This window comes from Oryza glaberrima, chromosome 2, assembly GCF_000147395.1.
Source record: "Oryza glaberrima chromosome 2, OglaRS2, whole genome shotgun sequence".
NCBI classification, from domain to species: Eukaryota; Viridiplantae; Streptophyta; class Magnoliopsida; order Poales; family Poaceae; genus Oryza; species Oryza glaberrima.
This window is the reverse complement of record NC_068327.1, coordinates 1,333,757-1,359,426: the sequence shown is the minus strand read 5'-3', so window position 1 is coordinate 1,359,426 and position 25,670 is coordinate 1,333,757. Positions and strand designations below refer to the sequence as shown.

At 42.0% G+C, this 25,670-nt stretch overlaps 4 protein-coding genes and 1 non-coding gene across 10 annotated transcripts; 4 read left to right on the top strand and 1 right to left on the bottom strand.

The window, feature by feature from the left end:
• Positions 1-1,887: 1,887 nt before the first annotated feature.
• Positions 1,888-5,742, top strand: LOC127762907 (E3 ubiquitin-protein ligase SINAT2-like). Its single transcript, XM_052287438.1, has 4 exons — positions 1,888-2,029; positions 3,246-3,540; positions 4,541-4,927; positions 5,179-5,742. Exons 2-4 carry the CDS (start codon positions 3,322-3,324, stop codon positions 5,497-5,499), a joined length of 927 nt encoding a protein of 308 aa, XP_052143398.1. The 5' UTR covers positions 1,888-2,029; positions 3,246-3,321; the 3' UTR covers positions 5,500-5,742.
• Positions 5,743-6,383: 641 nt separating this feature from the next.
• Positions 6,384-6,465, top strand: TRNAS-GCU (transfer RNA serine (anticodon GCU)). Its single transcript has one exon. It is a non-coding gene; the product is annotated as a tRNA-Ser (tRNA).
• Positions 6,466-6,781: 316 nt separating this feature from the next.
• LOC127762908 (uncharacterized) lies at positions 6,782-10,751 on the bottom strand. Its single transcript, XM_052287440.1, has 7 exons — positions 10,486-10,751; positions 9,773-9,863; positions 8,708-8,823; positions 8,177-8,236; positions 8,005-8,070; positions 7,291-7,499; positions 6,782-7,188 (listed from the first exon to the last, which is right to left on the bottom strand). Exons 1-6 carry the CDS (start codon positions 10,540-10,542, stop codon positions 7,305-7,307), a joined length of 585 nt encoding a protein of 194 aa, XP_052143400.1. The 5' UTR covers positions 10,543-10,751; the 3' UTR covers positions 6,782-7,188; positions 7,291-7,304.
• Positions 10,752-12,386: 1,635 nt separating this feature from the next.
• Positions 12,387-18,083, top strand: LOC127764565 (uncharacterized). Its single transcript, XM_052289458.1, has 5 exons — positions 12,387-12,643; positions 12,770-12,878; positions 12,989-13,241; positions 14,306-14,721; positions 17,341-18,083. The coding sequence occupies exons 3-5, from the start codon at positions 13,077-13,079 to the stop codon at positions 17,777-17,779; spliced, it is 1,020 nt and encodes a 339-aa protein (XP_052145418.1). The 5' UTR covers positions 12,387-12,643; positions 12,770-12,878; positions 12,989-13,076; the 3' UTR covers positions 17,780-18,083.
• A 728-nt stretch (positions 18,084-18,811) lies between these two features.
• Positions 18,812-25,662, top strand: LOC127762345 (protein SENSITIVE TO UV 2). 6 transcript variants are annotated; one of them, XM_052286825.1, is made up of 14 exons: positions 18,812-19,410; positions 19,528-19,566; positions 19,820-19,917; positions 20,130-20,343; positions 20,429-20,755; positions 21,060-21,128; positions 21,685-21,767; positions 22,366-22,416; positions 22,511-22,586; positions 22,667-22,809; positions 22,891-22,997; positions 23,883-24,037; positions 24,298-24,494; positions 24,869-25,662. In XM_052286825.1, exons 1-14 carry the CDS (start codon positions 18,922-18,924, stop codon positions 25,170-25,172), a joined length of 2,352 nt encoding a protein of 783 aa, XP_052142785.1. In that variant the 5' UTR covers positions 18,812-18,921; the 3' UTR covers positions 25,173-25,662. The 6 variants fall into 6 exon arrangements, with proteins under 6 accessions (XP_052142785.1, XP_052142787.1, XP_052142783.1 ...); XM_052286827.1 differs by having other exon boundaries at positions 22,366-22,420; positions 22,680-22,809; XM_052286823.1 differs by having other exon boundaries at positions 22,366-22,420; positions 22,511-22,809.
• Positions 25,663-25,670: the final 8 nt, after the last annotated feature.

The window sequence follows — 25,670 nt, the reverse complement described above, 5'->3', positions numbered from 1 at the left end:
ATGTCTTCCTCGCAAATGATCCCTCAATTAAACACAAAGAAAGATAAACAGTATACTGGAAATTGAAGCTGTGTCACTCTTCAGACACGTTGAGAAGATGACAAGTTTAGTACCCATAGGAGTGAGAGATGCATGCAGTGGGCAATAAAGGAGGCGAAAATGGTACAAGATGGAAGAACTACCTACCGTATATGTGCATGTCATATTCCCTGTGCCTCCTAAGCCCTAGCATATGGTGAAATTGGGGGATTTTGATGCATATTATCATCGATCGGCATTTATACATTATGTTTACTGGAGTATAATAGAAAGGCAAAATATCATGTCAAGCTCAACTGGCACTCGATCATGACGGGGATTCAGTTTATAGCTTATGCTACCACACTCTACATATTAGGGTGAAAATAAATAAAATGTCTCCATTATATGACCATGGTGCTGTATGTATATATAGGACCATGACATGTGCAAAGTACAGGGACAACTGCTAATGTAGCCCCTGTAGTCTAGCCATTGATATTGTACATGCAATGTCTATACGGCCCACGACTTCACCGGTCGCTATTGTGTTCCGGTCCAAATAAAACAATGGCATTGCTCAACGGACGGCCCATGCTTGCATGTCTCCTAAGCCCAGTACACTTGAAATTTTGGAATGGAAATTGCTTTACATACGATCCAAGTGTTTGATTTATGTATGACCGAATTCGATCAACGGTTATAAACGGCTGCAGTGCATATAAACATGCTCTCCTTCAATTGATCTATAGTTATATGTCTCTAATTATATATGAGTTGTATAGCAGCATTCATTAAACAATGTCTATTATTAACAAGTAGAGTAGAGTATTGGATTGGAGATATGCCACAGCGTAGAAATATGGCACAGTTGCCAACGGTATTTGTACGTGTCAAATTTCCTCTGTCTCAAGCCCTACCAGGCTACCACGTAGTGCAACTGGAATAACTCGATGTACTCCGACCGAAATTCCTATATAACTAATTTTGGTTGGAGTATAATCGAGCTATAATATAATGACCAAACTTGTCGATGGAGATTTTGGTTACAACTTATTACCTGCACACTCAACTAACTAGATAAAGGGCATGTTCGGTAGCCCGTTTTCACAGCTATTTGAGCTGTGCTTCACAACCCAGCCGTTCAGCTGTGGAAACGGCTGCAACCCCTGTAGAAAAAACCACTCTCCTGCAGCCCCTACAAGATACAGCTGGTGTTGGCTGGCTACCGCAGCCACTATAGCTACATAGCTACAGTGGCTGAAGCAGCCAATGCCACCGAACAGGCCCAAAAACGAATGAAATGTCAATTGTGTCCGTGATATGACCATGGTGCTCTACATATGTGCTACGGTAATTTTATCATTTTTAAAATGGTATCAGGAGATGCTTAGTGTGAAATTTGATATCTCCAGACTTTATGTAGCTTAAGATATTAAAAATATCAGTGAAAAATTTAGATACCTCCTGAAACATTTTTTAAGACCTTAAAATTTCTCTATATACGAAAGCAGACAAGCTGTACTGTACATACATGCAACGTCTTGATGGCGTTCCGGACTTCCGGCCTCTGCCACCGCCTATCCGGGCCCACCTCCCGACAGGTCTCACCCCGACCCAACTGGACCACCGCCATCTCGGGCCCACCACGGCCTCTTTCTCTCTCACACACACCTCCTCACCCCACTCCATACACCGCGTCCATAGACCCACCCACCCCTGACTCTTGGGCCCCACTGGGCCACCGGACCATTAGGTCCACCGTGCACCGGGCGTGCGGGGAGGTGGGCCGGCCGCCGTGGAAGGCGGAAAATTCCAGATCCCCCTGCCTCCGCGAAGACACCAAAAGAGGAAACGCGGAATAAAAAATAATAAAAGGAGTAAATAAAAAAATAAAGAAAAGAAAAAAAATACTAGTAGTACTCTCTCTCTACTCCACTCTGCTACTGTGTCTGCGTCGTCGTCTCTCTCCTCTTCGATTCGCGGCGGCGGCGGCGTCTCCGGTCTCCAGGTGAGCGGCTTGACCGGACCGACGGAATGTTCCGTGTACTCGATGGAGACGCGTGTTAGATTGTTTTTTTAAATATTTTTTTGGTTGTGTGATTTGGTTTGAATTGGTCGCACCCCGTTTGTTCGAGACGGGGATTTTGAGGGCGTTCTATTGCGGTTCGAATTCGCCAATTCGTGGTTGATTTTGGAGGAGGGTGGGTGTGTGTTCCGCCGTTTCGGTGATCCGGTGGCGCATGGGCGAGATTGATGGGGAATGGGGGGAGTAATTGGTGTGAAATGGAGCGATTCCGCTCGCTGGATTTTCCTTTTTTTTTTTTTTTTTTGGTGTGTGTGAGGCGATTCATAGCTGACGCTGCGAGGACGACTGGAGATGATCTGATGCAAAAGAGGAAGCGTTTGCGCGGTTTGGTCGAGCTGCTGTGCAACCGGCATTTCGTTGGAAGGATTTGATTCGAGGATGAACTGATGTAGATTCCAGTTCTGGTAACGGTAGGATCCCGCCGAGAGCCGTTTGTTTATGCAGATTCGACCATGCTGCAGATGCAAGTCTTCAAGGGAGAAAAGGGACTTGTTTTTTTTGTTGTAAAGGGAGTGAGAGGGGCAAAATTTTGCGCGGTCCAGGGGAAAATTCCGAGCCCAATTTTGAGGTTGGGTGACAGTGAGGGGGCAGCAAGTTGTTTGATTGAGAGTGAATTTGATTTCTGATAGGATTCTAGTAACTTCTATGCACTAAGCCAGTGAATCTTGAAGCAGAAATAAGATGCTTGGGGAGACGAACTGAGCAAGTGAGCAGTTCTACTGTTTCTTGAGAATGTTGATTGTTTCTGTGCATCCAAATGTTAGATTGGACGAAGTAGATAGCATTAATAATGTGTTCATGCTCTATAGCTATATAGTTTTGTGGATCAGGTTCACCGGAATAGGTGGTCTTTATTTGACTGAGTTTAGTTGTACTTTTGCTCTGAACAGAGTTATGTGTGTAGTTGGATTGTGCTGTTGGTGATGGCAGTTAGCAATTAGTAGTAGGTTAGACAGTAAATTTTACCTTAATATGCAATGAAGAACTATGATGTAGACTTCATGAAGCTCTTAAATTGAAAATTGTCAATTCATTCGTGCAGCATCTTAATTTTGTCATGTATAACTGCCTTCTTTGTGTAAAAACTGAGTACTTTCTCCGTAATCTCAACTAATATACCTCTAACTGAACAATGCAGCTAATTACAAGGAAGGATGGAGTGGTGGGTGTGGTGATATTTTGTAGTGTTTCCCAATGTGAAAGAAGCTTTTGCAATGGCCCCAGGAAGCAGCATTGTGACCGATATCCCTGAGTCGGATTGTGTATCTGATGGGCTCTCTGAGGCACTCACTGGCATTAGGCTTGATGGAGATTCTACATGCAAGCCCTGGTCTACATCACTTGTCACAGTTGAGCTATCATCGCTGACGGGCTTGAATGATTTGCTCGAGTGTCCAGTCTGCACAAACTCAATGCGCCCACCTATACTGCAGGTTTGCGTACTGATGATATCTTCTTCTCTTTATGATCCTTCAGAGGCAGCTGATTATTTGATTATTTCCATCTACATAATTGCACATTTCATCCTGAGAAAAATGTAGTTGCTAGTTTTCATCTAGCTCTATTGGATATTTAAGTGGGATCAGTCTAGAAAGCTTTACTGGTCCCACCACTTTTGACATTTTACTTTGTATATATTTTGTATACAAGGTATATGTGTTGCACATACACCAAGTTAGGACATGTAAGTTGTCATTGGATTTGTTGTTATTTGAATGTTGTGTTGGTGAAGTTTACCTGTTCTTTCATTCGAAGACAAGTATTGACTGCTTTGTCCTGTTTTCACAATAAACTCAGCCGTTTGTTAGTATAATAGTGCATGTTCTTTAATTTCTATGTTCTAATCATTGACAAGTTTTACATTGCACATGTAACTCAATTGTTTTGTGCTTATTGTCCCTGTCCTTACAATACTGGGTTCATGATCTTCAAAGTGATCTGTGAATGTTCAAGACTTCATCTGTCCAGGAAACTTTCACATTTCTGCTCATAGAAATGGAGGGGTACCACCCTTTTGATAAAAAAAAAACTCTGTCCAGGAAAGAATAGCAATGCATTCTTTAACATTGGCATGTTGTCTACTCTCAACAGTTGCACGACTTTTCTGTGTTTGCATGAAAGCGATTATTAGTTTTTCTTGTATGCAAGCTCCCTCCACCTGTGTATATAATGCTGTTTGTACTTTATTTTACCTTTCTTTGCCAGATGAGTTGTGTAAGTTTGTTGTGATCATTCAATTCAACTTTGTAAATGCCTCCACCTCTGGTCTTTCATTCGAATTGAATGAACTGTAGGCGTTATTGCATAACTTTCGTAGCACTGGTGTTATATTTCTTGGATCATGATATTTGGAACGACTTCTGTGAACTGAAAAGTGAACACACAAAGTAAGAAAGGTAATAATCAATTGATTCATTTGTGTTCCTCTTGCAGTGCCCAAATGGTCACACAATATGCTCTAACTGCAAGCATAGGGTGGAGAATCATTGCCCTACTTGTCGCCAAGAACTGGGTAATATCAGATGTTTGGCTCTTGAGAAGGTGGCTGAGTCACTTCAGCTTCCATGCAAATATCAAAGCCTAGGCTGTGCTGAGATTCATCCTTACCAAAACAAACTTAAGCATGAGGAGCTCTGCAGGTTCAGGCCATACAGTTGTCCATATGCAGGTTCAGAATGCCTGATTGCTGGCGATGTTCCGATGCTTGTCTCTCATCTCATAAACGACCATAAGGTGGACTTGCATGAAGGCTGCACCTTTAACCACCGTTATGTGAAGTCCAACCCTTATGAAGTGGAAAACGCTACATGGATGCTAACGGTAAGTGGTACCCCAATGCATTTTTTTTCTCAGATATGTAAAGAGAATTTGTCTAGCCATTCATTCTCAAACATAGGTGTCATGCTGGTTAGGATAGAATTTGCATAACAAGCAATCTGCATATATATATTTTTTTCATTCTGGGGTGCGATCATATTACCATCTTTTTTGAAATCAGCTATTATTGGTTCTTGGTTAAGTCTATATCAGGTATATTGATGTGTTTTCCCCTATGTTCTGTTGCCATGCAGGTTTTCAAGTGTTTTGGACAGCACTTCTGCCTGCATTTTGAGGCATTCCTGCTGGGGATGGCACCAGTGTACATGGCGTTCCTGAGGTTCATGGGCGAGGACAGCGAGGCCCGGAACTTCTGCTACAGCCTGGAGGTGGGCGGGAACGGGCGGAAGCTGACATGGCAGGGCATCCCCCGGAGCATCAGGGACAGCCACAAGAAGGTCCGGGACAGCTTCGACGGCCTCATCATCCACCGGAACATGGCCCTCTTCTTCTCCGGCGGCAACAGGCAGGAGCTCAAGCTGCGGGTTACCGGCCGCATCTGGAAGGAGCAATGACGTGAACGATGCAGCAGCAGTGCTACTGAGACTGATAGCAAATGCCAAGATCTCCCCATTGATGATTCCACGCTGATAGCACATTGTGATGTGCTGGGAGAGGAGAAAAATGGGGAGACTTGTTGTGCATTGATGTACAAATACAATTTGCGGCATGGTGGACTGGCTAGGACACATCTGTAGCCTAGCATGTGTTGAACTTGGAACCTGATTTATTAACACGATGGAAATGAACTTACGGAAGGGAAGGGGAAATCTTTACTAGGATGAAATTTTTTTGTTCTGAATTCTGTGGAGATGTCTGTTGCTGTTGAAGCTGTGCTTCTCCCTAAAATGAAACGAAACCTCAGGCAGACAAGCATGGTCTCGAGGTGGGCCGTGGACTAAGGGCATTCCCATCCTAAAACACTAAAACACTATACATAGTTTCCATAAACTTTACATTATCAAGAAACTAGTACTAGACATTACTCTTTTAATGCAAACACCACTATTTCATACTTAAATTTAATGATACTTATCTCAAATGATGTTTTGGATGTTGTGTAGAAACTATGTCTCTGATATGGTTTCCTTCTCTTTCCTCATTTATTCACTTGCCACATCATTTTTCATTCTAGGTGACAGTTTATTTAATGTTATGGACACTATCCTAGTCATTGGGTTGGGAATGGCCTAAGAGGCCCAATCGTATGTGGGCCTTTCGGCCTATAGCGAGTAAGCCACGTGGCTACCGATGAAACCGAGGCAGACAAAAAGTTGTACTACCGCTAAATAGTGAGGATGACAGTGGGTCCCAACGCTGACGTAGGCATTTTTTGGAGTATGAAAGGTTCTGACAAAAAAATTATAAGTGTTTCTACACTGTATCTGCATTCAACAACGACGCTTTGGCCGAGTGGTTAAGGCGTGTGCCTGCTAAGTACATGGGGTTTCCCCGCGAGAGTTCGAATCTCTCAGGCGTCGTTCAATTTTTTTTGTTTTTTTTTTCTCCCTACCATTTCTCAAACTGCATCTACCCATTTTGTTATTTTTTTTCTCCCTACCATTTCTCAAACTGCATCTACCCATGTTATAAAGGCTAGTAGCCTACTACACCGCTCCCTTTTTTTTTCTTTTCTTTTTATATGCTATATTTTCTGCGGAACATTACTAAATGTAACTAATTCTGAACATTCCTGCCCATGCCGCAAAGGATACCTACGTCACTCTCTTTTCTTTTCTTTTCTTTTCTTTGCATATCTTCTACCAACGTAACAATCTCTGAACTTGTGAACAATCATAAGGAGGAACATTCAGCCAAAGCCCAGTTTATATATCACCAAACAACATCCATCATCCAACCTTCTTATTGATAGGCAATCAGCAAACAATCATGTGGACGTGCCATCAAGTATACACAAGCACGGTCCGTGCAAACTACTCAGCTCTTGTTCACTACAACAAAGTACGCAGACGTCCAAACACTTTACAAACATTTTAGGAGAAAATTATGCCGCAAGTTACTGTCAAATGAGTTTGCTCATATGAACACAGCGATTGAATGCCCTCCTCTGCGAGCAGCCACACCAAGAAAGCCGATAGCGAAGATCACGCATGCACCAAGGAACTCCATATTCTCATTGGATGAACAGAAGGATGACTGCCCAGGAGCATCAGATTGGTTGACTAGTTGAGGCATTGGCATCTCTGGGGGAAACAGAACAGGTAGTGTAAGTGGTAACTATGTCAGGTGCAAGAAAGAGAACATGAGGAAAAAAAAAAAGGTCAGCACTCAAAGTGAGACAATACCTTCTCTAGCGAAATCAGATGGAAGGGCCGGCGACTGAAGTTGCATGGCCTGTCTCTTGCAATTGCTTCAGGGTGGATGCGAGCCAATCAAGTCCATCGTAAAGTCCCTCACCACGGAGAGCGCATGTCCCTTGTATATGCCATATCCTGTTCCTGAGGTCGTGCAGGCCTAGCCCCTCGCTCACCTCATCTGGGCTCATCGCACCTCTCTGTGTGAAGATAATATTTTAGTCTATAAGTACCACTCTTATATTTGACAATTTCATAAATCTGATGGAAATGTATGGCTTCAACAGTGGAACAGATCTACACATTGATTTCCAGTTAGCAATATGGAACATAAAGAATTGATATTTCTAAGCTAAAGCCTCATCAGAGTACAAAATCCCTGACAGCACGATCAACACCGTGTATTGTTGAAAGTAACTCAGATCTTTAGTCCAATATGTAGCAGATAGAGTCATACTACCCCCATCTCATAATGTAAATTGAACTAACCAACATCATACAAAAAGAAATGGAGAATTTTGTAAGGAGATCTATATATAATAAAAAAGACTGCATATGATAAACAAAGACGATACTGAACATAATAACAGACAAGCTGGTAAAAAGAATGAACATGCGACACAGTAATTTTAAAAGGTGTGTAAATGAGGTCATGAACAGGCAAGCAATTAATCATTAGTTATTCAAATTCTTGGTTTAACTTACCAGGTCCTGTTTGTTTGCAAATACTAAGATTATGCTGTTTGCCATCAGTGGGTCCTTGATGATGGTCTGAAAAGGGTAAAGGAATACCAAGTTAGTAGGATCCCATATTCTCAGCCAACATAATTTGGGGAGACAGGAACTACTACAATGACAGAGATAATATAATTCTAACCTGAAATTCTTGTCTGGCGTCTATAATCCTTTCTCTGTCCAATGAATCAACAACGTAGATCTACAACAAATTGAAAGCAACAAATTTCATAAATATGACAGAAATGTATGGCTTCAATAATGCATCTGAAAAAACAACAAATTGAAAGCAGAAAGACATCCTTAACTTCAGCAGCAAAAGATATGCATATGATGCATATAGCAATTGGAATTGTCATGAAACACCTAATCGAATTAGCTAAAGAGATGTCCTTATAAAGAAGACTAGACGCTCCTCGCTTACGTCATTCATATCGATTTACAAACTTCACCTAAAAACTGAAAGGCTTTAGGGACACATTCAACGACAAGAAAAAAATTTGCAAAAGGTGCTAATATATGATATCAACCTGAACTGAAAACAAACAATATGTGCATGACAATATCAAACCAAGACTTGGGAAAGTACTAAAGGCACTATAACAGGGCGGAATGACAAGGTGCCAAGCTAAATATCAACATGTGTATATAAATTCAATCTACTAGTTATTACCAGTGCATCAGAATTGCTGAGGTACATCTTCCATAATGGCCTGAGCTTTTCTTGTCCGCCAACATCCCACACAGTAAATACCACATTCTTGTACTGAACCTTCTCTACGTTAAAACCTGCAGAGGGTACATGGTATTATTGGATATAGACATGAGATCAATGATTGGAAAAAAGTCGAGCACATCAATGAATTATGAGGTATAGAATTATATAATTTATTATAAACGACTGAAAAAAAGTAAACAAATCTGTGCTACTTCCTCAATTGGATTGAGGAAAAGCTGTCTCGAGTGATACGTGATTTGAAAGGAAAAAAGTACCACCCACATAACGAGGAAACCAAATCCAACAATGTATTTTTGTTACATAAGTTTTCCATCTTTACTGCCCAAAGCCCAAACTGTAGAGGAAAGGTACATATAAGGTTGTCTAATAATCACATAGAGTGACCATATTTATTGTATCAAGTTTGATGTCCAAAATCATAGCAAGGCTTCTCATTAAAATAACAATATATAGGCTTTTATAACCTTGTTTTTTTACAATCCTCAAGAATATACTTTTTAGTGTAAATCTTTGGCACCTCTCAGTATCTTCTATGCCAAGGTACCAGGAGGTACTACAAACTAATACCTTATCAAGAAACGTCAAGCCAGTTTCCAGCTTCTATCATATTGCACTTTCTTTCTTGGAAATATACATGATTTGAAGTAATTAATTTTTTAAACAATCAGTTGTAAGCTTAAAGTTTCCAAATCAATTCCACAAGAACAGTTATGCCTGCCAAGCATGCCCTGTACACTGATTAACCAAATATCGTCGGTCATGTTTTTCGGTTTATTTCTGACTGTTGAGTGTCGACCCTGTACTTAGCAGGAAAATCATATCATGGATCCCTTCAACCACCCAAAAAACGGACATGTACTTTTATTGCCCATATAAGCTGAAGCTAAGTGTCAAGTACTGCAATAGTCTGCATGGCAATCTACGATCATTTAATACGATACATAAATAAGTACATTAAAAACGATACGTTAGATGAGTCATTGAGCTTGAGCCACGTACCTACTGTAGGAACCGTTGAAAGAACTTCTCCCATGTGCAGCCTATACAAAATTGTTGTCTTGCCAGCTGCATCCAAACCAAGCATCACAACCTTCAAGAGGTCAATCACACTATCAGCGAAAAACATGTAACATTCAAATAATCTCCAACTTCACAAGCTAAATAGACAGGGATGCGGAGCCTAATGCTATGGATACACTTGATGAGATGATGCATCCTGGTTGCCATAGGTTTAGTTAAGAAGCCGAGTAACCGGTCCATTTTCTGAATTTCATAAGTGCTGTGGATTAGAAGAACTTGTAAGGCAAAAGCCCCGTTCTCTTAAAATTGATCACATAACAAATTCGCCGATGTCATAATCATCCTTTGCAAAATTAACTGAGTTGGCAAGACTAAATTAAACCCTTCCATTGCCAATGTACACTGATAGGCTGCTAGTATTTCTCTTACCCACTTGAACTCAAAAGTTGCCCAATTAACCACTAGCACGATTTAATTACCTACCACTGAAAATTCAACCTATTTCTTGCACAGTCGAGATTTCAGCTCCTAGGTATAATAATAAATAAGTTCAACAAGAAAACCCTAGGCAAGAATCCCATGCCACAGGGGCAGGGCGGCAGGAGGAATCAATCACCCATTCCGGCCAAGAACCACACACGAAGCAAACGAGAACCGCGGGAGAGAGGATGTGGGTGAGGATCGCACGGTACCCGCATCTCCCTGGTGGAGAAGAAGGCGTCGAAGAGCCGCCGCAGAGCTTGCCCCATCTCGCCGCCGCCGCCGCCGCCGCAGAGGACGGACAGCTGCTGGTTGGTCTCTGCGGGTGGAGGTGGATTCCCTGAGCTGGAGAGCAGGAGTGGATCGCGGCAGGAGGAGGGCAGTGGTTGGGGTTGGTTTGGTGAGAGCTCACGGAGAAGATGAAGAGATCGGAGCCCGCAAGTATTCTCTGTGTTTTTTTTTTCTTTTTCTTGAGTACTAGTTTGGTTTTTCTGGCACGAGACCCAGGAAAAAAGCACACACGGTTGCAGGAATGCCGAATGGAATGCTTTTTTTTTGCTGCCTTGATGGTTTTTCTTTCCTCCGTTTGGTTTGAATATCTTCTAGAACTAGTTTAATCTAGAACCTAAATACTTTTACTAATCAGTTTAGTGTGAAATAGATATATATTAGCCTTATTATTTCCCGACATCGAGTATTTGTACTCTAATGTATAATGACTTGGCAAGGCAGCCATCGTTGTCGTTCAAAGTCGCTGCAAGCCTCGGCAGTTTTAAACTACGCTGTAAAAAATACCCTCCGAACACACCCAATGTAATTTGTTGTTTTAACTCTACGTATATATGGCAAGGAAACTATAGTTTACTTGCATCTGCATCCTAATTTATCTTTGCGAGATTAGTATTTTGAAATCACATTGAAGCATCCACTTAATAGGAAAAATACTCTCACATAATACGAATATAGTAAGGTAGTTTATAATAATTTGATAGAACAGAGTATGAAATTGTTATTGAAATGGTTTAAAAGAGTAAATGTACTAAGGGCATGTCCAGCTGTCCTTTTCCTACAACTGCATGGATGTATCTGTAAGCCAACAATAGAGAATGCGTCTTGCTTGGCTACAACGTAGCCGTAACAACACTGCATCCTCTACCAAACATGCCCAAAATCTAATAGAAGTAATAATGATGGATTTTTTTTTTTACTTTAGTGATGAAGCCACGATGGAATAATAATTTTTTTTATCCTTTGACGTTTGTATAAAAACGCACTTCCTCCATTCTAGAATATAGCAAGCTTATATAATTTGTTTTTCTATCGAACCTCTGAACAAAGAGCCAGAACACCGAAAGTCATATAATATTTTATAGAGTGACTAGAGACAAGAAGATTTCTTTTTTTTTTTAGAAAAAATAGTATGGTGTACAACCTCAGGAGAACTTTCATTTGAGTTGTTCTTTCTCACACCCAATTCTTACATTTTCCTATGATATATCTAAATAATCATTATTCCTACGTGTTTACAATTCTTTAAAATACTTTTTTATTAAAGTATACGTTTTTCATACTCATATATTTTCTTAAACTTGTGTTCTGAGGAAGTATTTAAACATATTACTCTACAAAATAAATATGATTAAGTGTCTCGAACTGTAGCTCTATTAAAAACCACACACAACACAAATTTACCACTACCATCCCAAGAAGCTGCTACTACTACTCCCTACATCTCAAATTCAATGTTGTCTTGACTTTTTTTTTAACGTTTAACTATTTGTCTTATTTAAAAGATTAGTGCAAATATAAAAAAAAAGATAAGTCGTACTTAAGTCACAAACAAAATAAATAATAATTAATAAGACGAATGATCAAATGCTATAAAAAAACTTAAAAATGACGAGTATTTTCAGACAGAGATAATATTTAACATCATAAACATTACATTTTAGATTACAACAAAATCACCCCTAGTAGAAAAAAAAAGAAAAAAACCTAAAAGTTTCCCAACATCCACAGGGCCAGAAAGAAAGCTCAGTTTCCAAGCGACAAAGCGATCAGTACGGAGAATCCCACAAACACCTTGTTGCTCCCTCAAACAAACCAAAAACCATCTGAAAACAAAAAAAACCAATTAATTACGTGTAATCAAACCGGTCTGAGGCCGGCGGCTGCGGCGGCGGCGGCGGCGGCGGAGCGGGAGACCTCACCTCTGCGCCCCTCGTCGCACCACCACCGAGTCATCCCGCGTCCGCGGCGTCGGCGAGGCGCATCGAGGCGGAGGTCGCCGGCGCGAGGCAGGCTCTCCTCTCCCCCCGCCAACCCCCAACCCAACCCTGCACGACCTGCCGCGCCGCCGCCAACCCCGAGGTGAGATCTACGATTGGGTTGGTGCGTGATTGCGTTGGATGGCTGAATCGCGTGTGGGCATTTCGAAACCGCAGCGTAACCTAACAAGGCGCCTCATCGTGTGTGTCTGCGCATTCTGCGTTTCAGGGCCATCCGGAGGAGGAGCAATTCGGTGTGGCTCTGGTGGATTTCATCGATTTCTCGACGCTACCGCATAAATCCGGCTCGGCATTGATTCTGGGTTTGGAGCATCTCGGTATTTTACATCGGTTTCACTGATTCGGTAGCTCTCGTTGCGATTCTTCGGCAGCCATGCTGGAGTAAATTTTGGAAGGGTCGATTGATAAAATTTTCCTTTCTTGTCAGAATTTGTTGGGCCTCCACTGGATTTAGGTTTATGAAGCTCTAGGAGTATAGGTTTTCATTGCTTGTTTGCCAGTTTGTTAGAGCAAGGATGGGAATGGACTACTACAATATCCTCAAGGTGAACCGCAATGCGACATTAGAGGACCTCAAGAAGTCATACCGGCGGCTCGCGAGGACGTGGCACCCCGACAAGAATCCAACTGGCGGCGCGGAGGCTGAGGCCAAGTTCAAGCAGATAACTGAGGCCTATGAGGCAAGTGGATTTTGTGCATCCATTTTCCTTGTGATATGATGTGCTTTGGGGTATGCTCCCCAAGTTTGCTAAGAAAACATAGCTACTTACCATTTGGTGCAACTATGGTGGTGCCATATTGATGTCAGAAGGCGGCTATGGAGCGTTAACGGTTTTAATAAATGATGACTAGGGACATGCCCATGCATCTTAACAGGATCTAGGAGAAGATGGGCCAATGATTTTACGGTTTGAGTTTTCTATGGACCAATGGTTGTCCATAGCGTCCTTTGGTTTTCTATGGGGGCGGTTTTTTGTGGGGGGTGGTTTGTCTTGGGCGTGCTTGGTTAGGACCATAGGAGGACAACTGAGCATTTATAGTAGAGATATGATGGACCTTCCTTTTATTTGTATCCTCAAAATGGTATCTTAATACCTGCCTTTTCGTAGTGTAACTAAGGAGATAAACCGTTCAGTGGTACTAAAAGACTGTGACCATAGCTTTGGGTGGATAATGTGTTATACAAAGCTTTTAATCTCAAGCTTGTTGTAACCTGGATCTCCAAGTGTACTCAGATACCACATTTGGAATATTCATTCCATGTTTACAAGGGGCCCTTCTTTTATTTACTGCTGTGCTTATGATCCATCTTGATAAATTTTTAATTTGCAACATGAGACCTTTGGTCCAGCTCTTGTTTGAAACATGAGGAAAAGAGTAACTTTTGACAATTCAAGTGGCTGACAAAGTACTACCGCAAAAGAAGACTGTTTCAATTCTGTGGAAGTGTGGATGCACTTCAGTTGAAAAGTAGCAAGCTATAGCGCTATACTACTCCAGCATCTCATAAGTTCATTTCCCTAACTTATAATTAGTTTATCATAACATCGATCTGAAATTTGAACTAGTAAAATACGGACGGAAGTGAGGGAAAAGTGTATGTTCATTTGTATTCTGATTGCAACTATGTCAAACGCATAGTAATACTGCATGATGTAACCTATTCTGATGCAATATTGGGTCATGGTGTAGTGTACTCACTTCAATATCTTATTTTCTAATTAACTCTGGCTGATTTTTGTAGGTACTAAGTGATCCAAAAAAACGTGCAGTCTATGACCGATATGGTGAAGAAGGCTTAAAGGGAATGCCTCCACCTGGTTCACAGAGCCGGACTTCCGCAGCTGCTGGCTCAAGTGGTCCTAGTAATTTCCAGTACAATCCGAGCGACCCTGATGATTTCTTTGCTGAGTTCATGGCAAGCAACAAACCTTACTCCTTCGACCAAGAACGAAAGCGGTTCCAACCACGATCACAGTGGACAGCAGGGAACACTAGAGGTGAAGCATCTTCTGCTTCACATAAGGAAAGCAGTACCAGTACAAGTCAACTAGAAAAACCACCAGCTATTGAGAAAACTTTACTGTGCACTCTTGAGGAACTGTATAATGGAACAAAAAGGAAGATGAAGATCACTAGGAATGTTGCAAATACTGATGGGTATGTATGCCTACGATTTCTCTTTACTGTGCACTTTTTCTTTTACTGTATTGGAGTTTCATTAATGTGGGAACACATTTATTAAAGGAAAAAGTACGAATTACCCCCCTGAACTATTGCGACAGTATAAATTGCCCCCCCGAACCACAAAACCAGACATATTAAACCTCAAACTATTGAAACCGGACGAATTTACCCCCCTGACTCAATCTGGAGCGGTTTTGGTCCTACGTGGCATACACGTGGTGCCGACGTGGAAATCCAATCAGCAAAAAATAAAAAAAAGTAATATAGGGCCCACATGTCATATAACCCCTTCTTCTCTGTGATGTTGGCATTGGGCGTAGCTGGGCGAGCGGCGATAGGCACGGATGGGCGGCGAGCGGTGACGGGAGCGACTGGAATGACGGTGGTGAAGCTCGCCTCACCGGTGTCCGCATCACCTCCGGGGGACGTGCGCCGAGGCCGTGTCGACGGCAGGGAATCTCTCATGGTCGTTGACGAGCGCGATCTGTCGCTGCCGCTCCTCGCCGCGCCCGCTACCGCTGCCGGCGCGCCCGCCGCCGCTCGGCGCTGGCATGGTCCCGCAGATCCGCTGCCGCCGCCGCTTCCCCTGCCTGCCCTGGAGGGCGCCGTGGCTGCTGCCCCCGCTAGACCTGGAGGGCGCCGTCATCGCCGCCGCTTCCCCTGCCCGTGTCGCCTGGTACCAATGGTGGTGGTGTTGGGCTAGCAGTTGGATTTGTCCGGGAGGAAGCGCGGGGTTGAGAACATTTGGCAAATTCAGATAATCGAACCATCGAATACACATGACATATGAAGAAATTGCAGAAATCGCTCTTGCAGAAATTGAAGAAATTACACATCAAGAAAGTTCAGAGATTCGTTCAAAAAAAGAATGTTCAGAGATTGATGCGCGCAGCCACTCTACAAATCGAAAGCTACGAATCTGACAGCCTCACCATCGAGGAACACTTCTACAGCAGGAACGAGCGATGTACAGAGCAAGAGCACTGACGAGTGCATCCATCGACCTTCTTACGACCTCACCGATGTTTTCTTTTCCTCCTGACCGTCGCCATTCTGTTGCTTGTAACCCTTTCCATGGTGGACGGCAGTAGTGGTTGGACGACGCCTGCCTCAATCACTTCTCTGCATCCTCCCACTTCACTGGACCTCCTGCTACTCTGCTCTCCTCCATGAGCTACGGCTGGCCGGATTTGAGACAGGGCAGGTCGGCAGGAGATGAACAGGAGAGAGAAGGGGCAAGAAGATGAAGAAAGACATGCGCAGGTCGCCGCCGCCGCCGCTTCGCCCGCCCGCCCTTGACGCCGCCGCTTCCCCCGCCCGTCCTGGACACCGCCGCTTCCCCCACCCGGCCTGGAGGGCGCAGTCGCCACTGTCGCCGCTTCACCCGTCCGTCCTGGAGAGCGCCACCGCCGCGCCGCTTTCTATCTGCCCTGGAAGAGATGGAGAGGGGAAAGTGGAAGAAAGGAAAATACATCAGCATGACATGTGGGACCACCTAATTTTGCTGATTGGATTTCCACGTCGGCGCCATGTGTATGCCACGTAGGACCAAAACCGCTCCAGATTGAGTCAGGGGGGTAATTCGTCCGGTTTCAATAGTTTGAGGTTTAATATGTCTGGTTTTGTGGTTCGGGGGGCAATTCATACTATCGCAATAGTTCAGGGGGGTAATTCGTACTTTTTCCTTTATTAAAGTATGTGAACTTATACATAGTTTTGTTGTAAGAAAAATTTCAAGTTTCAAATATTGTGTCTTATTCTGTAATTGCATTATTATGGGTTTTGAAATATACCAAAATGGTAGGAGTTGTGCTATTGACACTCTTTGTTAAGTTTCTGTTTGCACTGTAAGCCAACTCCAGTATTTTTGTAAGAAATATGTAACTGCATTTAGGTTCTAATTAATTAGTCATTCAAGGCTTATGCTCCAACGTATTTATATGGTGTTGAATTTGAGCACCTGTGCCTGGCACCTATTTTGTGTATGGAACAACATTTTACAGTTACTTGTGAACACAAAACAATTTGTTATATTTGACAATTTTTCACCACACGTTTGTGTCAGTGAGCAGTCCATACTCCATACTCTGTTGATTTGGTTGCATATTAGGTTATTACCTTCGTTTGGATCTGCTAACAATTCCAAAAATGGAATCCAGATAAGTTACAACTAAGGAGTTTGTTGGTGGCATGGGCATGGCTAATGGTTGCCCGAATTCTGTTAATTCTTAATCTTGATAGTCCTGGTTACTGCTCACTACACAATGTGGTTTGATAATTGTTAGGAAAACAGTTTCTGGAGGATAAAACCATGCCATAACTGGCAGCATACTTGGTGTCCTAGCTTTACAATTTAATTCTGCGCTTCTTGAGTTAGCTTCATATGTCGAAGTTTCCCTGTTTTTAACCAAGAAGAGCATAGGCAATGCAAGGATATGTATTGATTTGTTACTTTCTCTTTTTATACTTTCACAATTGATGCAATGAGAAAACTTTTTCCTCTTGCTTTGCAGCATTGCATAGCTTGAGATATTAATCCTGCTAATAGGTTTACTGAAGCATTTTGCTTCTCTACTGTCTAATCTTGTGCAGAAAGGTAGAAATCGAGACAGAGGTCTTACCTGTTGAAGTGTTGCCCGGCTGGAAAAAGGGAACAAAGATAACATTTCCCAACAAAGGCGATAGGCTATCTGGTCAGTTGCCACAAGACCTGACCTTCGTCATCGATCTGAAGCCCCACGATGTGTACCTCCTGGAAGGGAACAATCTTGTAGCAACCCAGGTGATCCCTCTCGTGGATGCTCTTGCTGGGACAACCATACATCTGAAGACCCTTGACGGCAGGAATCTTCCCATCAGGGTGGAGGAAGTCGTGCGTCCTGGGCATGAGATTGTGCTCGCGAACGAAGGGTGGCCGATCAGGAAGGAACCGGGGAAGAAGGGGAACCTGAAGATCAAGTTTGATGTGACCTTCCCGACGAGGCTGTCATCTTCACAGCGTGCAGCCATCAGGCAGATCATGGGTGGTTAGCTAGAGAAGATAAGATACACCAACAGATTCGTCATACAGAAACAAGAAACTATAGTTGTGCTAGTCTGATAGATGGAGCTGGATTCAGGATTCAGATAGGTTCTTCTGTTGTTACAGGCATATAGTGGTGCGGTTTTTATTCTACCTTGTTCTTGCTCTGTAAGTGACAGAGAAGTTTTCGTTCTGTTGATCATTGGAAAAGATTCTAATGGTGATCGTGCTATAGGCTGATTCTGACATAGTGACATGTAGTAGTTCTGAATGCCTTGTTTTGGATTGGATAAATAGAGCATGTGCTCAGTCAGTTCTTGCCTCTTCCGTTGATAAATTTTAGAGTTGATTTTTTTTTTTTTGGGGGGGGGGGGGGGGGGGGGGTTATCAGTTATTTTCCAACATTAGCTTTTAAATAAAACATAGATATAAAGGTTTTGCGTATAAATTAATTTTGATTGCTTCATTCATATTTTTATGAATTATCAGCCGTAACTCTAACAATCGGAGCCCGAGTCCTCTTCATCTTTTGGATTTGATAAGTATTGTGTGTTCATCAAATAATGTTAGGCTTTGCAAGGTCGATCACAGAAAGAAAATCCAAAATTTCTCCTCAAAATTATTTCACGTTGAGTTTATCTAATCATTAGGAAAATTGCCCTTCATCACCTTGTTAACTTTCTTGTTATTTTGCACTCCCTTCATTTCATATTATAAGTTGTTTGTCTCTTTTTCCTAGTTAAATTTCTCTTTAAGTTTTTGACCAAATTTATGGAAAAATATACTATTACTTTCAACACAAAGCATACATATTATCAAATTATATTCAATGCAAGATTTAATAAAACTAATTTTATATTTTAGATATCGTTAAATTTTTTTATAAACTTGATCAAACTTATTAAAATTTTATTAAAAAATTAAACAATTTATAATACGATGGAGGGAGTACTAAGAATGGTTTATCCGAAGGATAAATGAGAGAAACCAACGTCAAAGGTGGTGGGGAGCTATTAAATGCAGCCCAAAACCCCGCACTCCCGTCCTCTTCATCGACCCCACCCACCCTCTCCCACTTCCCCTCTCTCTCTCTCTCACCTCGCGCCGCCGCCGCCGCCGCCGCCGGTGAGGCGCGGTGCGCCGCGAGGGGGATGGACGGCCTCGACGACGAGTGGGACGACGACAAGTTCCTCGCCGAGCTCTTCCGCGCCCAGGACGAGGCCGTCGCCTCCCGCAACCCTAACCCCACTCCCCCTCCCCCTCCTCCTCCTCCCGACCCCATCTCCTACCTCCCGCCGCCCTCCACCTCATCGTACCCTTCCTCCTCCGCCGCCGCCGCCGCGCTTCCGCTCTCCTACATCACCCCCGGGCCCCATGTCTTCTCCGCCGCCCCTGTTCACTTCTTGCCTCCCCGCGAGCTCTCCCAGCATCCGCAGGGATTCGACGTCGGGCTCCGTGACTTCTCCCCTCCGCGCGAGCTCTCGCAGCGCCCGGCGGCGGAGGTGAGCAGCCGCGAGATCGTCGCGGTGTCGTCGGGCATCGCCGGTGCTGATCGCTTCAGAGGGGGCGGGGGCGGGGGCGCGCGGAGGGAGAGGGATGCCAGGGAGGCGGCTGATCGGAGGGAGGTCGAGAGGCTCAAGGTGAGGTTTGCGATGGCGCATTGGCGCGTGCGGTGTAAACATATGCTCGTTTGGATGCTTCGCTTGCCTGTGCTCCTCCTAATGCTTGTGATCTGAAATACTTGTTCGCTTCTGCAGAGGGAGCTGAATCGTGTCTCGAAGCAAATGAACGACGTGGTGCGTATCTCACTAGATGATTCTGTTGTGCTCTAATGCTGCGCAGAGCTAGTGCATTTTGCTCTAGTTTGAGTCTGCTTTCAAATGAGGACTTGCCTAATACAATTGGGGGGGGGGGGGGGGGGCGCTGGGATATTTGAACTTACTTGACTACTATACAATGTGATGTTGTGAACAAATGAAATGATCAATGCAGATTTAAGTTAGCCGGTATGATCAACTAGAGATGAGTTTGTTTCAATTTCGAATGCAGAAAAACGAATGCAGTGAGCTGAAGAAAGACAGGACAAGGAAAGACCTTGAAATCAAGGCTAAAGAAGCAGAGATTCAAAGTTTGAGAAGGGCAAATGTGTAAGTGACACTCTAGTGCTGTATTTAGTAACCCATGGTCTTGTCTCATCATGTCCTGGAATCGCTCATGATTTAGTGATGCATGCTATCTGAATGAGAACAATTTAAATTGAAATGAAATAGTTCTCCTTGAACCGTTAATTGACATGTGCCATGGCTACTGTATTTGAGTGCATGCTCAATATCATTGACATCCCTTTTTGTGTATTCAGGGGTTCTGCTAACAAATATGCCGGCAGTATGGCTATGGATATTGATCAGTCTGTTCATGCCCCTGCAAATGGGGCTTTGCATACTGGGGATTCTTGCTTGGCATCCACGAGAAGAGCAGAGACATTAAATGGTAGAAACAAGGAGCTCAGTTCCCCTCAAGACGGTCTCTGTTTGAACCAAAGGAATCAAACATATGCATCTGAGGTCTTGGAGGTAGTTTGTCTTGCCTGGGCACATTGCTTTCTATTATATGGTGCTAGCATATTCCATTAGTGATCTATTCTGCTGTGATTGCTAGGAAAGTGTTCGCTTTGAATCAAAAGGCAGCAAACACAAGGAAATCAAGACTGTAGGGGTTCAGACAGATCTTCCAGGGAATAACGAATATCTTGAGCACAAGAAAGTATTGGTTGACCGTATCTCTAGCAATCTGTGTGCAGTGTGGGGCATGCCAACTAACAGTTTGATGGGGAGGAGTCTGATATCAAAGATCCTGGTTTCTTGCTCAGAAGAAATTTTGACACTTGTCCAGTCTACGGGATCGCTAGACAAGTGTGAAGCCTCTTCTGAAGCGAGCTCATCGGTCAGAAATGCTATTTCCCAAGTATATGATATCATCATAAAGGTAATAGACATGCCAAAGATAGAAAATATACATTTATTTTTAATTTTCCTCTGCTTCAGCTTGAACTGACCATCTATTTTGTGGAATTTGAACTTTTACTAATCAAGGCAAAAACTTCAGCTTGAACGGACTATCTTCTCTGTAGTCTGCACTAGATTTCAACATTGAATAGGGACAATGCATTCATCTCCATATACTGTAGTTAGAGTGTTCTCTACTTTACTTTTAGTTTTTCATTCCATGTTACTCTATTTTATTTGAATTAATGTTTCACATTGTCAAATTATCTGTTTTGTCCCTGCAGACAAGCAGTGATACAATACCTATACAAACTCTTCTCGAAGCATTGCTAAATTTGGCTGCTGTTGGTAATGTATGAACTGATTATCCAACTTCATTTACATGCTTATATAGTCATTTACATTGCATTACCATTTGTAGTACATTTCTCAGGTCTATGATTATGGGCTTCCCCACTAGGTCTAGAAAAAATAGATGCGGCATTCGGGACAACCCAATTTTAGTGCTTCCTATTATGCAAGGAAGTCAGAATTACTCAGATCAGTTTCAAACCAAGTTTCATCATATACTTGTGGGAATATCTAGCCGGCTGAGAACCAGTTAGCTTGCTGATTTATTTGAAGAACTAGTAACAATAGCTTCTCACATGCAAACTTACATGGCTTTAGGTTGAGTTTGTTGGACATACAGTAACTTTAGGTTGAGTTTGTTGGACATACAGTAACTATCTAAGCTGAAGTAGGCTTTTATTTGTGATCTATTGTCATGGTTGTTTTTCTGTAGTGTGTGTGTGTGTGTGTGTGTGTGTGTGTTGTGGATGCTGAATTGAACCAGTCAATTTTCCAATTAGGCAATTACTCTTATTCCTTGGACTTAATTATCATTTTTACCTACTGTTTTTTTTTCAGGATGCTGTTGTTAGTAGAGCCCTGCGGATGTTACATAGTGTCTTGCAGCACTTGCTGAATAACAGAACGATGTCTAATCAGAGGTATGCTTTACTACTACATTGAATATGGTTCTAGTTACCATGGAAGTGTATTTCATAATTGGATTCGTCACTGAACTCAGATATTGACCAGCCAACCTTATCTTATAGAATAGCAGCTACTATTGCATTCAATACCTTACCAATGTTCTCTTCGTAACCTACCAGTCAGTTCAGTTTTGTATTGCTTGAATTGAACTTTGACCATAAATCTCTCTTGGAAAATGCTATCTTTTAATTCTAAAATCATGAGAAAATGAAAGTACATTTAAATACAAATCTGGCAGTATCACCTTAGTGTCACTAAATCAGTTAGCCTAATTGTTGGCAAAACTAGAGTTTGATTCTTACAATGCGCATGCCTTGGAAGGTATAGTTGTTAACTGACCAGCTGTGCTTCGAGCAATTTTTGTGGGCTGCTATCTTCATCCAGGCTGAGCAATCAATCACTGCTTAGTAGAAATAAAGTAGTATCAGATAAATGTTGAGAAATATTAATAGATATTGATATTGATTTAGCACGGTGAATTGTCTTTGTTTTCTGTTCCATTGTATTTGTTATTTCTGAAAGAATTGGGTGGGGTGGGTTTTTATTTTGTAGATGCCTTGTAATCAACCAAGTATTTGACATAGGCAGCAATACAACAAGAACGTGGGTATATACAATAATACGATTGTTCATTATTTTTTCCTTGTTTATAATGATAGGTTCTCATGCTTATGAACTTTAATACGATTTTCCTCAGTGTAACATCAGGAATAATGTTTCTATTGAGCCATGTGTTAACAATACTGTTCACATGGAGCGGAACAGTCACAAAGGTAGCTCCACTTCGCTGAATACACCTGATGCATCGAGTCCATCAAGAAGCCATGATGGGCTTCACACTGAAAACACACAGCTTCCTTTTACAGTCTGGACTTCATTCTTCACTGCAATGCTACAAATTGCGGACAGGCATTCAGAGGAGAATATTCGTGTTGATGCATTATCTATAATGATTATCATTGCAAGGACAAGTGATCCCAAAGTGGAGCGGGAAAAGTAAGCAATCACATGAGTATTATTTCTTTCTTTAATCGGTTGCAATGCTTTACGCTAATGATAATGTGCTGCTACTTTCAGATTCGGATTTACTTCTGTAATGGAAAAATTGCATCAACTGTTGCAGAAGGAAAATGGATTGCTTGTTAAGAAGCATTCTGTGGATCTACTTTTCTTGCTATTGAATTGTAAGTTGTCAGGCTTATATATACTTAGTATTAGTTTTAGAAATGAATGTGTCGTTTCAAGAATTTTTAAAGGCTAAATGAATGCTTCACTTCCTCTGGTAGAATACCTGTTATACTGGCTCTTTTTTCTCCATAGCTCTGTTTTATTGGTGAGCTTGAAATGTGCCCATCTATTGCAGTGGAATTCGATTCATGTTTAGTTATTGACTATCAACCACCACCAACTCAAATATTTAAAGTATTAGAGAATATAGCTACAGAAACGCTTCATCAGACAATAACTGGTGCATTAAATGCATGCAAAATGCAAAATGGTGATCTGGAGTCTGGACCCTTGCAACTTCTCGAACTTAATTCTGCCCTTTTGCAAAGTCTTGTTGCTAGCTTGGCTGCTTGGCCAGGATTTAATTAGATCTTGTTCAGTCTATATACCTGTTAAAAAAATGTGCTCCAAGAAATAACATATATATTTCTTTTCAAGTCTATTCCTATTGGAATACTGGATGTTTTGGGGTCATAAATCATACTCCCTCCATCCCAAATTGATCATCCGTTTGTGCACCAAGACCAAGGATAATTTAAACAGCATCAATCAAGATGTCATGCACAATATGCACACATTCTCCCACAATGCATGCATCGATTAAAACACAATGCACAATTACACCCTTTAGCATGCACACATTCTCCCGTGCTGTATTGATTGTACTCCGATGAAATCTGTGTCCATGTGGTTATATGATCAATTTGAGAAATTTTAGTTTCCACTATATGATGATCAATTTGGGAAGGAGAGTATTTATTTTCCATTTTGAAGATAAAACCTTTACCTTTCTGTTACTTTGTTCTCTCTTTACCGATATCTGGATTTCCTGTTGCTGGTAGGCCCAACGACATTGAAGTTGCTATGCAATGGAGGTAAAGATAGCCCTGAGCAGATTGAAGCTATAAGATGTGAAAATGATAGATCACAAGAAGCTATAAGCTCAATTTTTAAGGACCTATCTGAATGCTTGAGTTGTAGGGCAACAAGTTCTCTGGTATGTTGCTCCTCTTCCAGACCGTATATTTTCATTTAGATGTTTAGATTGAAGGCTAACTTCCATATTATTAAGAACATAGACTGCATATATTGAAAAATAGTAATATTGTTACTTGCCATTCTTTGAAAAAAAGGTGTTGCATGGTATTTCTTAAAGGTTTTAAAGCTGGAGTTCTAGAGAGAAACAAAAGATGACATAAGTTCTACTGTTACATTTTACTTCCAACACTGGACAACTAAGAAAACTATTATTTTCAGGGGATCAAGCTTTGTCGGGTAGTTGTCACTCTGTTAGCATATATAGCTTCAAGTGGCAAATTGGGGTATGAAGTGCTTCTAGGTCCAGTTACTGTCCGTGGTGCCAATTTCTTGGAGTTGATCATGGAAGTCCTTGCGTCACAGATGGAATATGACACAGCCCTTTCAAATGGAGAACATGAGCTATTGAAAGAAAGGTGATCTTGAACTTCCCATCCTAAACTGCAATTTTGAATATGTTCCTTTTTTCTCCCTCTGTCCACAAATACAAGGGATTTTGGTTATGTTACATACCCAAAATCCCTCAATATTTGTGGATGGAGGTAGTAGCGTGTAAGTGGAGATAGGCTGCACATGCATATAACCACAAAATTGCATCATGTTGTCAAGTGACTGCTTGGTAATTTCCTTTTGATGCTTATATTAAATTACCGCTGGATACTTTTAAGTCAGATACATATATATGCAAATAATATTATAAGAATCATACAGAAAAATAAAACCATAGACCTTAGCTTAGAGTTGTCAGCACTCTGTTATTTGTAACTGATGAACATATGCTTTTCTGTAGGTATTTGCTAATGAGAGAGGTTCTAATCCTTCTAAACCGACTAGCTTCGCATGCTAATTTTTCAAAGCCAACACTGGAAGTGCTCACAAGCAGCAAGCTCTGTGCAACCTTGACAATTGATGTCGCAAATCAGTTGCCGCAAAGGAGCACATACCCATTGAGACACCTTGGTGAGATCAACATCCAGATGGCGAACGATCTCGCTGAACTAGCCCAGAAGTTCCGCACGCGAGTACACAGTTTCTTGGAAGAGCAACATTCAACAGTTGATCATTCCAATCCAAGTGCTTTGCACAAGAGTTGACAGCTTCCAGGATGTGCAAAATCCCGACGGCTAACTGTTCTGCCCCCAATTAGCTGGGTGCAAATAACAGCTAAAGCAGCTAGGGGGACTATTTCTCGAGCTAGCGGAGAAATTTTGTAATCCCTGTATTATTTCTCCCTTTTGGATATTTTTGTACTAATAGGTAGGGCCTTTCCTTTCCTGGGTTTGTTTGGCTTGGCTGGGGCGAGTAAATAGGTTTTATCTGGTGGTGTACATAGAGGCTGATGCTTTCTCGCCATTTTGGGGCTATGTAATTCTACGCAAAGAGAAGGAAATGTACAATCAGATAACCGCATAGGCTGTTGCAGCTTTTGGTTTGAATCGAACTGATAATCATATCCTCATTTTGCTATACGGGCAAAGCTTCTGAGTATTTTTGTTTATTTTAACTCAAATATTAGACAGACTAATAAGATCTTTATAATGTTAATTTTTCGTTTTGACGCACAATACGAGGTAAACTACTCGAGGTTAAGA

What these genes read in the sequence shown, in the direction of transcription:
- LOC127762907 (XM_052287438.1), top strand. Translation starts at nt 3,322, where the DNA reads ATGGCCCCAGGAAGCAGCATTGTGACCGATATCCCTGAGTCGGATTGT. An exon ending in TGCGCCCACCTATACTGCAG is followed by an intron (nt 3,541 to 4,540) that starts GTTTGCGTACTG and finishes TTCCTCTTGCAG; the next exon opens with TGCCCAAATGGTCACACAAT. An exon ending in ACGCTACATGGATGCTAACG is followed by an intron (nt 4,928 to 5,178) that starts GTAAGTGGTACC and finishes GTTGCCATGCAG; the next exon opens with GTTTTCAAGTGTTTTGGACA.
- LOC127762908 (XM_052287440.1), bottom strand. Translation starts at nt 10,542, where the DNA reads ATGGGGCAAGCTCTGCGGCGGCTCTTCGACGCCTTCTTCTCCACCAGG. An exon ending in TCAGCAATTCTGATGCACTG is followed by an intron (nt 8,237 to 8,707) that starts GTAATAACTAGT and finishes AATTTGTTGTAG; the next exon opens with ATCTACGTTGTTGATTCATT. An exon ending in TTGCAAACAAACAGGACCTG is followed by an intron (nt 7,500 to 8,004) that starts GTAAGTTAAACC and finishes ATCTTCACACAG; the next exon opens with AGAGGTGCGATGAGCCCAGA.
- LOC127764565 (XM_052289458.1), top strand. Translation starts at nt 13,077, where the DNA reads ATGGGAATGGACTACTACAATATCCTCAAGGTGAACCGCAATGCGACA. An exon ending in AGATAACTGAGGCCTATGAG is followed by an intron (nt 13,242 to 14,305) that starts GCAAGTGGATTT and finishes TGATTTTTGTAG; the next exon opens with GTACTAAGTGATCCAAAAAA. An exon ending in AATGTTGCAAATACTGATGG is followed by an intron (nt 14,722 to 17,340) that starts GTATGTATGCCT and finishes AATCTTGTGCAG; the next exon opens with AAAGGTAGAAATCGAGACAG.
- LOC127762345 (XM_052286823.1), top strand. Translation starts at nt 18,922, where the DNA reads ATGGACGGCCTCGACGACGAGTGGGACGACGACAAGTTCCTCGCCGAG. An exon ending in CGAAGCAAATGAACGACGTG is followed by an intron (nt 19,567 to 19,819) that starts GTGCGTATCTCA and finishes TTTCGAATGCAG; the next exon opens with AAAAACGAATGCAGTGAGCT. An exon ending in GTAGGGCAACAAGTTCTCTG is followed by an intron (nt 24,038 to 24,297) that starts GTATGTTGCTCC and finishes TATTATTTTCAG; the next exon opens with GGGATCAAGCTTTGTCGGGT.